The 15,606-nt window shown below is 36.6% G+C and overlaps 1 protein-coding gene across 9 annotated transcripts in view; it reads right to left on the bottom strand.

Annotated features, from left to right (window-relative positions):
- Positions 1-15,606, bottom strand: part of MAP3K4 (mitogen-activated protein kinase kinase kinase 4) — a 74,144-nt gene that overhangs the window by 22,226 nt on the left and 36,312 nt on the right. For 7 of the 9 annotated variants that reach the window (XR_012673052.1, XR_012673051.1, XM_075146278.1 and 4 more), the window contains exons 8-15: positions 15,444-15,543; positions 15,273-15,356; positions 12,734-13,000; positions 10,677-10,826; positions 9,429-9,590; positions 8,265-8,398; positions 4,484-4,562; positions 2,039-2,117 (exon numbers count right to left, since the gene is read on the bottom strand). Coding sequence is in view for 7 of the 9 variants with exons in the window: in XM_075146278.1 (XP_075002379.1) it covers positions 2,039-2,117; positions 4,484-4,562; positions 8,265-8,398; positions 9,429-9,590; positions 10,677-10,826; positions 12,734-13,000; positions 15,273-15,356; positions 15,444-15,543 (1,055 nt within the window). In the remaining 2 variants the exon portion in view is untranslated. The remainder of the gene's footprint in view (positions 1-2,038; positions 2,118-4,483; positions 4,563-8,264; positions 8,399-9,428; positions 9,591-10,676; positions 10,827-12,733; positions 13,001-15,272; positions 15,357-15,443; positions 15,544-15,606) is intronic. The other 2 variants (XM_075146279.1, XM_075146281.1) reach the window with 1 other exon arrangement.

The following is a 15,606-nucleotide window of genomic DNA, read 5'->3' as shown; positions in this document are numbered from 1 at the left end:
ATTCACATTACTGTATCATGTAATTCATCTACAAAATAATGAAAATTCTCCAGAGAATTAAAAACTAGCAATTAGAAGATGTGTACTTAACTTCACTAAAACTACATCTTCATTATTTCAACTTCACAGATTAAAGATGATTTGTTATCTTATTGCAAAATAAATATTAACAACCCAAATAATAATTAAAAAGCAAACAGCGTTATTATGTTCCTTTTGTATCAGAATTAGTTTTCTCAGACAATAATAGAAAGCAAAATGAGCTGGGAAAAAAACCAGACACATATGACAGTTTTACCCATACTAATGCCCCCCATGACAGTCTGCCCCGAGGAAGGTGTACAAAGGGAGAGGGTCAAACCTAGATGAGCCATTGTTGTCCTCATTGTCTAGCTCATTCAGTGCCCGTAAGAGTAGTCTGCAGTGTCATCCCCTTCCCTCAATCCCTCCTTAATTAGCCAGAAAAATATTGTGGCAGTTACATTGCAAGATAGCTGATTGCCCATCAAAACATGAGTCAGTACTTTCTTCCAGGCTAGGTTAATCACAGTGAGCTGAGTTTCTGCCTTGTTTGCACTTCCAGGACAAGTAAAAGATGCCAGAGCCAGGTGTTGGTTGTCCTGTTATAATTTGCAAGGACACTAGCAGAAGCCCCAGAAAGCAGAACCTAACCCACTTGGGTGGACATAGGCTATTTCACAAAGCAAAAAGACAGGATAAAACACCAGGAGACTCCCAGTTATGTGCCTACAGGCAGCAGCATGAGCTCAGCTTTGGGAAAAGGGGTAAAGATCACAGTGGGTTAAGTCCCTCAACATGGTATGCAAATGGAACTAGGAATTCTTACTTTTCTCCTGATCACAAGATAGAAAGGGCTATCTGCAATATCTGCAGCCAGGATACAGTTTATGTTTAGTTATATTTATTTCATATGTATCAAAAGTTTCAGCCTGCTATTCAAGTCTGCGCCATCCATCTGTGTCACCCCCTCCCCGTGCCTCTGAGCCAAAAGCTGTCAAGCAATTTAATTTGTGTAATCTGCTGTGTCTGCAATAGCATTTATAAGAGTTTCGGTACTTTAGGATCGTCATGCTAGTGATTTACCTAAAATGGGCCTTCCTCTGAACAACAGTATCAAAAGTGAATGTACAGGTTTTACATCACAGTACAGAACTTGCCTAAAGTTTATTTTAGACTATGCTTCTTTCTAAAGGATTGGACTGACTTTCATTTTGAAAAGCTTCTCAGCTATAAGAGTTTCTCATCAAAATTATATCAAAACTAAAACTTTCCTGAAATACCGAAAAACGTCCTCTTGCCTGAGTCAAATTACCTTCCCTTTATGTATTCTGCAGCTGACCATGTCCAGAAGTGGACATCAGGAGAAAGAAAAGAAGACAACATGGTATTTTGAAAGTTAAACCAGTCAATGGACTTGGGAGGGGGAAGAGAGAAACAGTGCTGAGAAAGAGGTACGTAAAAGGGAAACACACCTGAGGAACATCCTTTTCTCAAGATAAACAATGAAATATGTCGATTTCACTCTAATGCCAAAGGTATTTTTTACAATGTAACAAATTTTATGATATTGGAGAACTATTTCCCACAGCTCTATCGTCAAGCCCCACGTGTAACTCCTCTGTACCTCAATAATTATATAAAGTCTGTCAGAAGCATAAACATCTGCAGTGCCACAATGAAATTTTGGGAGAGGGAGCTGTAACCACCTCCTTAAAGTTATAATCACTTCTTTACCCAACCTTTAAAAAAAATCACAATCCTTTTCCAGAAGATCTGCAAGACTTCACAGGGATTGAAGGACAAAATCAGAGGAAAGCATCCGTGAATCTTTTAAATTTCTTCAGTAAAACCACCATATATTTACACTTTGTCAGGCAATAATGGTTTCACATCAACAATCATGAAAAGCTTAAAAATACTTTCATTGGTATTTCTAGCATTTTTAAATTACTTTACAATCAAAATTCTGTTAAATAGCAGCAAAGCTCAGAACAAATGCCAGTAACTTCTGCCTTACCAAGGTACAAACCTGTAACAGGACTGTGCGGTTTTCCAATAACATGGCCAATGCACTCATTCATCAGAGCTTGTAAACTCTAGAAAAGACAAACAGAAAAAGTTGTGATGTTTTATGTTACAAGAGCGTTGACAGTCATATGGTAAAGCTCATAGTAATAAAATGACACTGTTAAGTATGTAATCTGTCAAGTAAGCACCCCCACATTCTATCAATTATATTAAACTTCGGGATCCACATTAGAGTTTTGACTTTGTTGATTTTTTTTTTAAGCTAGAAGTCTTAGTCTTGTCTTGCCTTTTGACCTTGTCAAAATTATGTAACCATACACACTGAACAATGATATCTCATAAAGAACATTTCCTAATATAAAGCTAGTGAAACTTAAAAATATCCATTGTTAACAAAATTAAAAGTCAAGCTTACTGTAAAAAGCTGCAACAACCTCCTCTGCCCTCCCTCTCCCCATCCCAAGAAGAAATACCCAAAGAAAATGGGTGAGAGTATGACAGCCTGAATCACAAGATTAAAGTCTGTAAAACAACAAATATGAAGCACTGCACATTAAAAAAAAATCCACTTTCCTTATCGACCCATGAAGTTAGCAGAACTTTCACAAAAGGATGTTTAATAGTTAAACCACTGAACTGGGGCTCAGGCAATCTGAGCCTAATTACTGGGTGTACTATTCACTGTGTATGTAACCTTGGACAAGTTATTAAATCTTCCAGTGGTTCAATTTACTTGTCAGAACACCAGGGATAAAATACATCTTCACAATAAAGAATTAAAATTTTGTTCTTAGATATAGTTGCTATGAAGGCCACGTCTATATACCAGTCATTCAGACTAGTCAAAATTTCTTCCAGAAATTCAGAAACTTAGTGAAGACCACGAACTTGAAGCTAGAGTAATCAAAAACAAAAAATTCAAAAAAAAATGTGTTTAGTCTGTGATTGGCATATCTTATCAACCCAGACTGAGCAGGAATGTCAGCTTTAGATCTAGACTGTCCTTCTTCGATGACACCAGGTATTACTCAGAAGAGTAGGATTTCTAGGTGAAATGCTGTGACCTGTGTTATACAGGAGTCAGATTAATCAAAGTGGCTTCAAGTGATGCTCTCCAAAACTGAAAACTAATTTAAGGAAGCAAAAGTTCAGAAATGCAGTTAAGGTTTTGGTTTCCCTTCTTTCTCTCCCACTTGTTCAAAGTCTGACTTCACTCATCTTAAATAACACTGGCTCTGAATTCTCCTCTCTGTACATGTGAAACCTCTGTCATAAAAACACTTTATCTGATACTTGAAGTGCCATGATATCTTAGATAGTTATCAGTCAACAGAAACAAACTCATGCATGATTGCTTTTTAACTCTCCTTCAAGGTCACAACAAGGTTATCAATTCCATTTTTGGACAAAAATTACCAGTTTATAATGTCAAAGGCCACATTAGATTTTGTGAGCTTCTTTCCTCCTTAGAAGCTTCCCTCTAAATACTGAAGGGATCTCTAGCAAGACAGTATCACTAAAATATACATCTATTACTCTTCAAAATACCAGATGTTTTAGAAACCGTGTCAAAGCAAATAAAGTTGAGGGGCTATTTCCTAAAGCTAAAGTATTAGTGTATTTCAAATACAAGCTTAACTCTGTCATTTAGGCAGACAATCCTTTCCCAACAAGACACACATGGGACTTATTACATAACTTACATGAAAATATATGTGAAAAAAGACTGAACTATATAGTTTCTGTATTACATAAGATTAATGTGGTTGGCATTTCATAACACATCCTGAAATCAATAAAAATCAGAGGTGCTGACACTCACATTCTGCTATTTTGTGGCAATTGTGCTTTCACTTCTCTGTAGTACTGTACCAAGATCAGAGAAATAAATTCTCAGAATTTTATTTCCACAGGAAAACGGGGAAGGCAGAGCACACAAAAAAGCCAGTTTTAGTCTACTATTTTTTACATAGTAAAAACAAAAGAAAGATGCTTTAAAGTCTGTGTCACATTGGCACAATTTGAAGAAATACCTTTAAACAATTGTGATTTTGTATTCATACCCATAAATGAACTCTGGGTGATAACTAAGCCTCAGCAGCTTATATTCAGTAATTTATTATGACAACTATAAATTGTAACTGTGCAGAAAAGGTGCTGTCAAATTTCCCAAGAGACAAAGGGAGATAGCCTCCCAAGACAGTACCAGCAACTTGTCAGCAATCTGAAAACATTAATGCCAATGGTCACAAGCGTACTCTATTCAGAATCTTACAAACTGAAGAGATATCAACATCATCAGTTATATACAACAGCAATTCTTTCAGACAGCATCTGTATTCAGACATAGCTGTATACAAAATATCCCTGATTACATATACTGATAGCTTCACATGTATTTAGATATAAACAAGCAGAATAACTTATTCCATACCAAGAAGTCATCTTCTGGGAGAGCTGAAATAAATGCCGGCTCAATGGCTTGAAGAAAATCAAAACCTTGAGTTGCCCACCTATCTCAAAGAAAAAGAAATGACAGAAAAATGAATTGCTCTTCAGCTAAAGCCATCATGAAAGTTTCAACAACATCCACGAACAGTAAATGGCAGTTACTTATTTTTCCTCTGGAAAATATGATAAAATCTTTGTAAGGAAATGGATTAATATATAAGAAGTAATATATTTAGCTTGTATTAATTCTTGCCCAGTTATATTTGGATAAAGTCTGATTTTAGCAAGGACACTGCCAAATAAAGTGAGCAGGCTATGCATCTCAATTCTTATATGTGCTATCTTCAGGAACAGTATCATCAATTCACTCATAATATGTTGGCAACAAGCCAAACTGCTATGTCTCCTGCCTAAATTCTCTTTTCTGAAACAACATCAAAAGAGTACTAATGATTTCATGACCATCTGATCAGCAGCAACTGGGCATCACTGGTTTCAGAGCCCAGATTGGTAAAGCAAAACAAATAAGTAACTTGGCTAGAGCAAGTTGTGTCTTCAGCCACCTGCTCTCCCCCCACTGCCTCCATTTAGACACTAGAACTAACAGCTGCAACCTACAAAATGCAAGTAGAATCATAGGATATCCTGAGTTGGAAGTGACCCACGAGGATCTTCGGAGTTCAACTCCTGACTCCACACAGGGTAACCTGAAAGTTAAACTGTATATCTAAGGGCATCATCCAAATGGTTCTTGAAACACCAACAGGCCTGGGACCATGACCGCTTCCCTGGGGAGCTTGTTCCAGTGCTTGACCATCCTCTCAGTGAAGAGGATTTTCCTAATATCCAATCTGAACTTACCCTAATGCAGCTTTAAGCCATCCCCTCGCATCCTATCACCAGACACCAGAGAGATGAGACCAGCACCTCCCTCCCCACGCCCCCCATGAGGAAGTTGTAGACAGCAACGAGGTCAGCCCTCAGTCTCCTCCTCTCTAAGCCGAGCAAACCTAGTACTCTCAGCCACTCCTCACAAGCCTTGCCTTCTAGTCCTTTCACCATCTTCGTTGCCCTCCTTTAGACACGTTGTAATATTTTTACTTCCTTCTTATATTGTGGAGCCCAAAAGTACACACAGTACTCGAGGTGAGGCTGCACCAATGCTAAGTATGATGGGACAATCGCTTCTTTCAACTGGTTAGCTATACTATGCCTAATGCACCCCAGGATATGGTTGGCCCTTTTCGCCACCAGGGCACACTGTTGACTCACATAGAGCTTACCATCAACCAGAACCCCGAGATCCCTTTTTGCAGGGCTGCACTGCAACCTCTTGGCCCCCAATCTAAACACATCCAGGATTATACCACCCCAGGTACTGGCATTTGTCCTTGTTAAACTTCATAAGGTTGGTGATTGCCCAGCACTCAGAATCTATCAAGATCTCTCCTAAGGCCTCTCTACCCTCAAGGGAATCAACGGCTTCTCCTAATTTAGTATCGTTGGCAAACTTACTTAGTATGTACTCAACTCCTGTGTCCAGATCATTGATAAAAACATTGAAGAGAACTGGCCCTAAAATTGAGCCCTGGGGAACACCCTAGAGACTGGCTGCCAGCCAAATGTTACCGCATTTACTCCAACTCTTTGAGCCCAACTCTTCGAGCCCAACTCTTCAGCCAATTGTTCACCCATCATATTGTGCACATGTCTAGCTGTATGCTGGACAATTTGTCCAGAAGGATATTGAGAGAGATAGTGTCAAAAGCTTTGCTAAAATAATAATTAAAAAAACCCAAACAAACAAAAATAACCATTATCCACTGCCTTCTCTTCGTCCACTGGGTGGGTAACCTTGTCATAAAAGGGTATTTAGTTAGTAAGGCATGGCTTGCCCTCCATGAACCCATATTGACTTTGACCAATGACTACATTGTTTCTGAAGTGTTTTTCAGTAACTCCCAGAATAATCTTCTCCATAATTTTACCAGGAACTGAAGTGAGACTGATAGGCCTATAATTACCAGGGTCTTCTTTCTTGCCCCTTTTTGAAAATCAGAATAACGTTTGCTAGCTTCCAGTCAAGGGGAACCTCTTCAGATTCCCAAGACTGTTGATAAATAACTAAGAGAGCTCTCACAATAACATCGGCCAACTTCATTACCTTGGAATGAATTCCACCAAGCCCCATAGACTTGCACGCGTTCCATTGCAGCAGCAAATCTTGTACAAGTTGAAAGTCAACCGGGAGCTTATCACTCCCCTAGTCGTGGTCCTCTAACCCAGGGCTCCAGGGGTCCCAGAGCCCATCATTTGTGTTAAAGACAGAGGTGAAGAAGGCATTAAATGTCTCTGCTTTACCTTCGTCCCTATTTGTGAGGTGACCAATCTCATCAAGTAATGGACCAATGTCATCTTAAGTCCTCCTTTTGCTGTTAACATACTTCAAAAAGCGTTTTAAATTTTTTTTGGTTTTGGGGGGGACTTTTTGTTTCCTTTTGTTTTTTAAGATTAGCACACCAAGCTAACTAGCCTATCCACACATGGTTCAGCCTATCCACTCTTTCCTCCTCTTCTTCCAGCAAGCAGAACAAACCACCTCCAGGACAGACTGATCAGCCCTATACTTTAAGGAAACAAAACTGTCACTGATGTGTAATCTGCTAGGACAGATCAATATAAGGCACCTATTTTAATGCAAAAGAATTCTATTAAATTTCTGATATACCAGCTGCAAAATGCTGCAAAACCACCTAAATAAATCACGTAATGGTATCATTCTGATTGGGCCAGTTTCCCAGTTTCTCTGTTTACATCCTCAAAGTGATGTAACTTCGTAACTTTTTTCAAGGGTGGTTTAGATTGGACATTAGGAAAAATTTCTTTACTGAAAGAGTGGTCAAGCCATGGAACAGGCTGCCCAAGGAAGTGGTTGAGTCACCATCCCTGGAAGTATTTAAAAGACCTATAGATGAGGCGCTTAGGGACATGGTTTAATGGGCATGGTGGTGTTGAGTTGATGGTTGGACTTGATGATCTTAGAGGTCTTTTCCAACCTTAATGATTCTATGATTCTATGATTCATTAGTGCCCAGCAGTATGGTTTCATAGCACCGATTGTAAGCACAATTTTAGAGAACACTGGGCACAACACTCCTGTCAACAGTGAGAAAATACTTCGGACTACAACAAAAACCATTCACAAATGCATCCTTCACTGCAATCATAAAACTCAAGAATTTTCACCAGAGTGGAAACACTTCTTCCTCATCTGTGGGCCATACTTTAGATGCTTTCAGAAAGGCCTAATAGAAGAACTTCTACAGGAGGCTAAAGCTTCCATACATACATTGTTTCCACAACTGGCACAAAACAATACTCCTTTCTCTGTAGAATATGCAGAGAATGACTGTTGCATATTCTGCAATCTTTACTGACTCCTGAACACATAGCACTTTTGTTCCAACCTAACGACCCATATCTAAAGTCTTTTAATTGTCTGGGTCCAACAATCTCCACTTTTTCTTCTCATTTTCTGTCAGCTAACATGAGGCAAAATTTTCCACAAAATCTTCTGCTAAGCAGCTGGAGTGTTCATTTGGCTTTATACATTTACCATTCAAATCACTTTCAAAATTCAAGAGCCAGAAGCATCAATAGTTCAGAAGTCCTACTTCTAAACAATAAAGCATTATTCACAGTGTGAAAAGTCCTGCATGGTATTTAAACACAAACTACTACGGCAGTAACAAGTTGGCTGTTACCTGGGTCGAGTGCCTCGGCCACTCTCACATTTTGTTAGCACGTAATTCATCCATTTTCTGGCAAAGCTAATATACTTGTCTCCAATTTTCTGCCTGAATTCTCCAGACATCAGACGAACAACTTCTTTATGGTACTGTAAGAAACTAAAGATTACTTTTCACATATTAATAAGAAGAAAAATACCATTTGCAATATCCACTGGAGCATTTGCAGGCTAACAAAACTCTACAGTATGGTAACAGAGACATCCTATTCTTAAACAAAATGATTTTATGCAAGCAGTTGCATATTTATAGAAAAAAAATCATGAAAAAGTATATGACACAAAATGTGTTATAGTGAGAGGCAGCACTTGAGCCATATTGCATTCTTGTGTATATACAGGCATGTGCTGATGTTTAACAGTGTACACATCATTTAAGAAACATCCTACATAAATGCTCAGTTCTGTAATCAGAGATTGAACCACAAAGTAGTGATTATTTTTAGTTATATTGCAGGTAACATTAGGGGATAAAGGAGTTATATATGTATGTTTAAAAAATTAAACAGAAATACCAGCTGTTTTTTAGAAGACTATGCTTACAAGTAATTTAGGGTATGATACAATCTTAAAAAAATTTTACAAAGCTCACAGGAATCAAACTGTGAAACAGTATACTAAAAGCATCTGAACACGACATTTCCTCATCAGTACTCTAAGGTAGGCACTTAAAAGCTATATTCACTGCATCAAAGAACCACCATAAACTTTGAAAGAATGGATCATATTATAGTATTATGCTATTCTAGGATGAAAAACTGCGAGAAGCCAAGTTACACAATGACATTCAATATCAAAAAGATATTTCTGATTTCATCTAAAATGTTGCCAAGTAGCAGAGCCTACAAGACTATACCTGAATTCATCAAGTTCTTAAAGCTTTTTAGAGTTCCAGTCATTGCTAATTGGAGTCTGAATTTAACAGATCTCTCTGTTCTTTTTCAATCATTTTCACATAAGATTTCTGTGGCAACACGTATTTTTTACAATGGTCTGCTAGAATTCTTCGTATTTCCACAGAGCTACAGTTACCTTATTTGCACAAATGCAAAATCAGAAATTTCAATTGTTTTTTACCAAAACTACAAAAAAATGTGTCATTAAGTTTTTGTTTCCTTACCTCAAACCCAAAATTATAACCCTGAATCATTGCTTCCCGGTAGTATTGCTGCAAAGTGGCAGATTCAGATTCATCAACTTCAGCATCAAACTCAGATGTGAACATGTGATCAACTCTATCAATGGCACTGCTTATCTTATTGCATAGCTGTAATGCATCACTCTGAGTAACAACAACAAAAAGAGATGGGGGGACATCAAATTATTATTTATATTCTACAGTTGACAAGACTAAGGCAAAAATGATACTAACAATTGCATTATTTTAAATGGAAATGTACTTTAATGCCATCACAATCCATTCAGTCTTGGAAAAAACAAACACTTTCCAGCAGTTGCACTAAGCAAGTCTTATAATTAATATAACTTATATATTATATATATATAAATATATATATAACTTATAATTAATATAACTTATTATAATTAAGTTTGTTTGCTTGAGTGAGATTAACTTTAAAAAACAAAGACAGCGAAGGGGAAAAAAAAACCAAACAAAAAAACCCAACCAAAAACACCCAACCAAAATCAGACAGACAAGAATAGAGAAAATGAGTTTTACTACCTATAATGTGACCAAGCCTTTGGTTGTATTTTCACCCTGGTACATGGGCATAGCTTCTATTGAATTCAGAGGGAAATGTAGGGACCTGATATTGCAACTTCAACCTAACAAATCTTTGTTTTTCTGGGTCCTCCAAAAAAACAAACAAACAAACAAAACACCCACCAAAGAAAACCCTCATCCAACCAAAAAAAAAACCCCACAGCAACAAAAAAAAAAACCCACACCAAAAACAAGAGCAAAAAAAACCAGAAAGAGACCTACCCACTTTTACATCACAAAGCAGCCATCTTCTCCAAACACAGGAAAAAAAAAGTTGTTTCTTGCAGATCATGGACTTTGATAGAATTTATTTTTATGAAATCAAACACTTACTTTCAATTCAATAGTGCTCTCATAAGAAGATGTATTTATTCTGTTGCTATTAATATTTCTATTGCATTATGGACTTGTTTCCCACTTACCCCGTGCAAAAATGATTACACCAATATTGCTCAAAAATACACTCACAAATCAGTAAAAACAGAATGAAAATTGTACTGAAAGTAAAGTCCATAGAGGTTGCATAAATTACAATTGCAGAATATGTCATTAGTATTGCAATCAAGTCTCCTTACATGTTTTTACTTATCAGTGAGCAACGCACCATCAATTTTGACTGGGATAATCTCAAAAACTGCTTACCTTTAGCTGTTGTAGGGCTTTGGCGATGACTGGTTGGCTGGATGTCTGCTCCTGGTGCAGAGATATGAGCCCTTCAATAGACTGCTGGAAAGCTTTTCTCTGACTCACAAGGTGGGCAGACTGAATGACTACAAGGAGGAGGTTATCAACCTAGGAATACAAGATACCACTAGTTCTTATAAACAAAATCATCTCAAGAAAAACATGTCCCATATCAGCAAATTCCAACTGGTTATTTTTTTAATTCTAATATATGAAAGACCTCTCTTGTTGCTATTCATGAAAATCTTTAATTCACACAGAAAAGCATGATGCTGGCAACCGAACTTGATAAACTCTCATCTTATGAGCAGAGCTCTATTAGGGCAAATGCCACAGCAAGTTCTCAAGGGGAATATACTCCTATTTGCTTCTGGAAAGGTTTGGGAAATATTGCATTAAAATTATCTTCAGAACAGTTATACACAGAAAGGCAGCAACTAAGCAAAATAATTATATTTTCTCAAAGCAGATGGAGGTAACAACCATCACATAAATAGGCGGGTTTTATCCAAGTGATGTAATACACTTCAGGACAAAAACTACTATGGAACAGGGAAAGCCATAGATTTACCACACTGTATTTGCTCAAATTTTGAAAATTATTAAAATGTAAGAATATGTTTTGGAAACCAGAGCTCTGATATTGCAGCAGTCTATAAAAGTACACAGTCACAGATGGTGTTGCCTTGCTGTGGCGCTATGAGTCACATACTAAGCTCTTGTTGATTTCAAACTACAGACAATGCATCTGCAACAAGTTACTCACAAAACAAGACCTACTTTATCCAGATTTTCAATACCTCATCCCCAAAGAATATTTTCATGCTTAAAATTCTTTAAATGTTGATGGGATTCTTCTCTTCTATGAATATTTTTTAAATAACACCTTACATTTTCTCTAGTTTGCAATCAAAACATGTTTTTTTAAAAACACAGGACACAATCTTTCTGAAAGACTTTTTACTTCCTAACCTTTCAATATTGGATTTTAAAAAATTAATAATCAGTGTTATACACATATAAACACGTATGCAAACACACAGTGTTTTATGTGCACTTACATATGTCAGATAGAATATCATTTGCAAACCAAATTCCATCTTTTGCTGTTTTCATTTTCTGAATGAAATGCTAACTTTGCTGGAAGTCCAATGAAATTCTAAGCACTTAATCAAAGGCTATTTTTTTATTGTTCAGTCTGGAAGAAGTAACATGCTTGCATGTTAAAAACAGTAGTATGTACAGGAGTGACTTTTTCAACTGCCTGTAATTGCTAGAGCCCTCTGAATGCTAGAGGCCAGGCACAGTGACATGGAAAGTCACACTGTTCGCGGATAGCGGAGCCCATTTATGGTAGGGATCCAAGGAACTAGATGACATACCAGAAGGAAAATTCACTTAGCTTAACATAAGGATATGAGAACAGAAGGGGCAGGGAGCTGCAGCTAGCTCAGCTGCTAGAGCATAGCAGAACTGCTGGCAGGGAACCCCTGTTGGCTTGGGATGAAGGAAAGTATGACTGGAAAGATTTCTTCCTGCAGAACTGTTAAACATCCAGTAGCTTCCACAGAAATTTAACTTTAAATGTCACAATCCATCCAAGATCGAAAGTAACTGGTTTCATGCCTCAGTGTGTGGAAAGCACATAACCGCCGCACATTCTCGGAGACTGGTGACTTCTTAATAAAATGTACAGTTTTCAAGACCTATCCGTACTTCTGATACTGAACACCCAACTAGATATTGAAAGTATCTCTTTATTATAGAAGTCCAACCCTGAAAAATGCACATTGTAGACGCTAATCCTTCTAAGAAATGCTAAAATCCATTGAATTTAATACTTGCATTAACACAACTAAGAGTCAATCCTATCCTTGAATTTCACTTTTTATTATTTATAAAAGGACACATGCCTCACTTAAATTACTGTGGTTAATCTGAAAGGATAAGCATTCATAGAAGTGTGGAGATCACATAAACAGAAAAAAAAAAAACCCAAACAACTCAAAACCCACCTGCATGGTGCGCAGTGTATCAACAGTTTCTACTTGTGGCACTACTTTGATCGGCTGACCCTCCCATGCACTCCAGCTGTCATCTAATTCATGGTCTTTATCACTGTGTTTGGTCATTAGTAAATAGGCCTCATATGCAACCTCATCTGAATCCTTTGAGCAATCCTTTCCAGCAGCTGCATTGAGGAGCTGCAAAATCACAGATTTTTCCCCTGCAATACTATTTGGTACAAATATTTGTAAACTCTCGAGTCCAGGGATTTGTACCTGTAGAAAAAAATAAAAATGAACTGAATGAGTGAATCCCACTGTCTTCTATGATACATCAAATAGATAAAATAGATATATGTCATCTCATTTAAGCAACAGGGAGAGCTTCCATCTTAAGCAGCTGTACAATATACATACTAAAACAATACATTCAGCCATTTTTGCACTAAAAGTCATAATGCATTATAAGAAATTATTTGTCTTGAAATCCACTAGATGACCAACTTTCAGTGACATCTTTCCTTGCCCCTTCAATTGCTCCTTCTACATATTCTTCTAAAGGAATCTTGTTAAAAAAAAGACCAATTTCACATATATACTATACATATATATATGTGTGTATATTTATGTATATGTATGTATAAAATACAAATACACATATTTTAAAAAGTAATTAGTCAAGACTAATTTAAGACTTATGAAGCACACATTTTTAAGACTGGAATATTAAAAGTAGAAAAATTCCTTCAGGATCTCCAAGAACCCACGTAACATTTCTCAGTGGCTACAAAAGATAAGAGTAAGCAAAAATATTGCTAAAAAAAAAATCAGTTATTCTTTTACTATTCGTGAAAGAGAGATTAATTAAGTCCAATAGGAATGTTCTCTTTTAATAAAATACTACTTATACTACTTAAAAACTACTTCTCCATTATATCTGTCACATTGGTAACAATACTTTAACCAAGTCAAGCATCAGAACCAGACTGTGAAAACAGAAAATAGTTGGTATCTGTAATTTGACATGAGATAACTGACTTACAGTGAAATTTAATTCTCTCTTTTCAGAGTTCGATGTCATCAAGCTAGACAAAACATTGCACTCGATATTTTTACTATTAGGCAGCCATATTTTATAACTAAACCCATTATAATCTACAGGTCAATATAAAAACTAGATGGTTGTTACTGAAAGCTAAAATAGTTTCCCAAAACTAGTGAGCATCTGATTGAAAAGGCTGTTAAAAATTTAAACACCCTACATGATGTTAGAGGGCCAATATGAAGTGTTAGTCACCAAAATGTGTGTCATTTTAAGTAGTGAAAAAAAGGGGAGAGGTAATAATACATAGAGAGGGATAGATTATTTGGATCTCAAGATTTATCTAGATTATTTAACACGTGCTAACACAGATTTTTCAAACTCAAGATTCAATTTTTTCTTCAAAACATGTGCATAACAAAAATAATACTCTCTTTAACTAAAAGGTTTACCAAATTTAATATTGTGTCTTAAAGCAGTCAAGAGTGGATATCTGGGGAAAAATATTTTTTAAAAGTAAACATATACTGATTTCCCTGACAAATCTTCCACTCTTAAACAAGTCATAGACTAGGGTCTTGCTGAGCCAGATGTTTCATCCATGGATTTAACAACCCTTTATGAACTTCTCTCCTATGAACTTCTCAGCCTCCCCTTGAACCAATTTCTACTTTTAGCAATCATTTATATAAATCTAACAAGAATTCTGTCATGCAAAATTTAGTACATTATTTCCCAATTGGGAATTATATATATTAAACGTATGGAAGGACAAAAAAGAACAGCAGATCCAAATAAATTTAATCTGTTGAAGCAATTGATTTACTTAAATTCAAACTACAATAAAGACTTATTGACCTAGGAATTTTTAAGGAATAAAGTGCAAAACCATAAATGTGGGAATTTATAGTGCAGTAAATATCAGGCACTGAGAGTTTAACCTACTTTTGCTGTACAACAGTTTTCTAGCAACAGTTATTCTGGAACAGAACACAGTCCCTGCATTTGTCACATCCTTGGTACTCTCAAGGAAGCTCGCTAGAGCAGACCTCCACTATAATACTGTTGCTTTATAAAAGCACGCAAAACACAGGTCCATAGTCTGAGATTATCTACTTAAACATGTCCATTTACAGACGTATCTGTTTACCTCATAAACTTTAAAGCATTTATTTTTCATAACACTCCCTACTAAGTGTTATCACTCCCCTCTCACAAATGAGTAAGTACTACTGAAGCAAAATGACTTTTCCTAAGTCACAAAGAGAATGTTTGGGAATACAAGGAATTAGACACTGACTTCCCAAAACACAGACTAGCATTCTCACTCACACAAACACAGGCACCAAAAATAATTTGACTGCCAGAATTCAATATTAAATACATGACATTTTAAATGTTGAGATATAGATGCCACATTAAAAAAATGAAAATATATCAATAAATACCCTTTGACATTTTGCTTAGCATCCCCACTCTACTTTCATGCCTCTAAACTGAACTTACCTTCACATACTCTTTTGTTTTCAGAGCGTTCAGAAGATCTCGCACAGGGGCTGACAATGCAAATTCTGCTGCTATTTCAAGGTCCTACAAGTAATGACAAAACAAAAGGATATGCTTTCAGACTAAGTTTCTTTAAAGCATATAAATAAGATGAGACTCCACTTAACTTACCTTCCTCAGCATTTTAGCAAAACCAAGAGCTTTGGAAGCCCTTTCTCTAGCTTCATGAAACAGTTCTTTGAGTGCTCGGCTGGTCTCTATAACAGACCTCCTGAAACATTGGTAAGAATGAAGTGACAATGTTTTAATAAATCGTATTGCATTTTTATAGCTA

The sequence above is a fragment of the Calonectris borealis genome, chromosome 3 (assembly GCF_964195595.1).
Source record: "Calonectris borealis chromosome 3, bCalBor7.hap1.2, whole genome shotgun sequence".
Taxonomy (NCBI): domain Eukaryota; kingdom Metazoa; phylum Chordata; class Aves; order Procellariiformes; family Procellariidae; genus Calonectris; species Calonectris borealis.
This window is presented reverse-complemented; position numbering and strand designations above follow the sequence as displayed.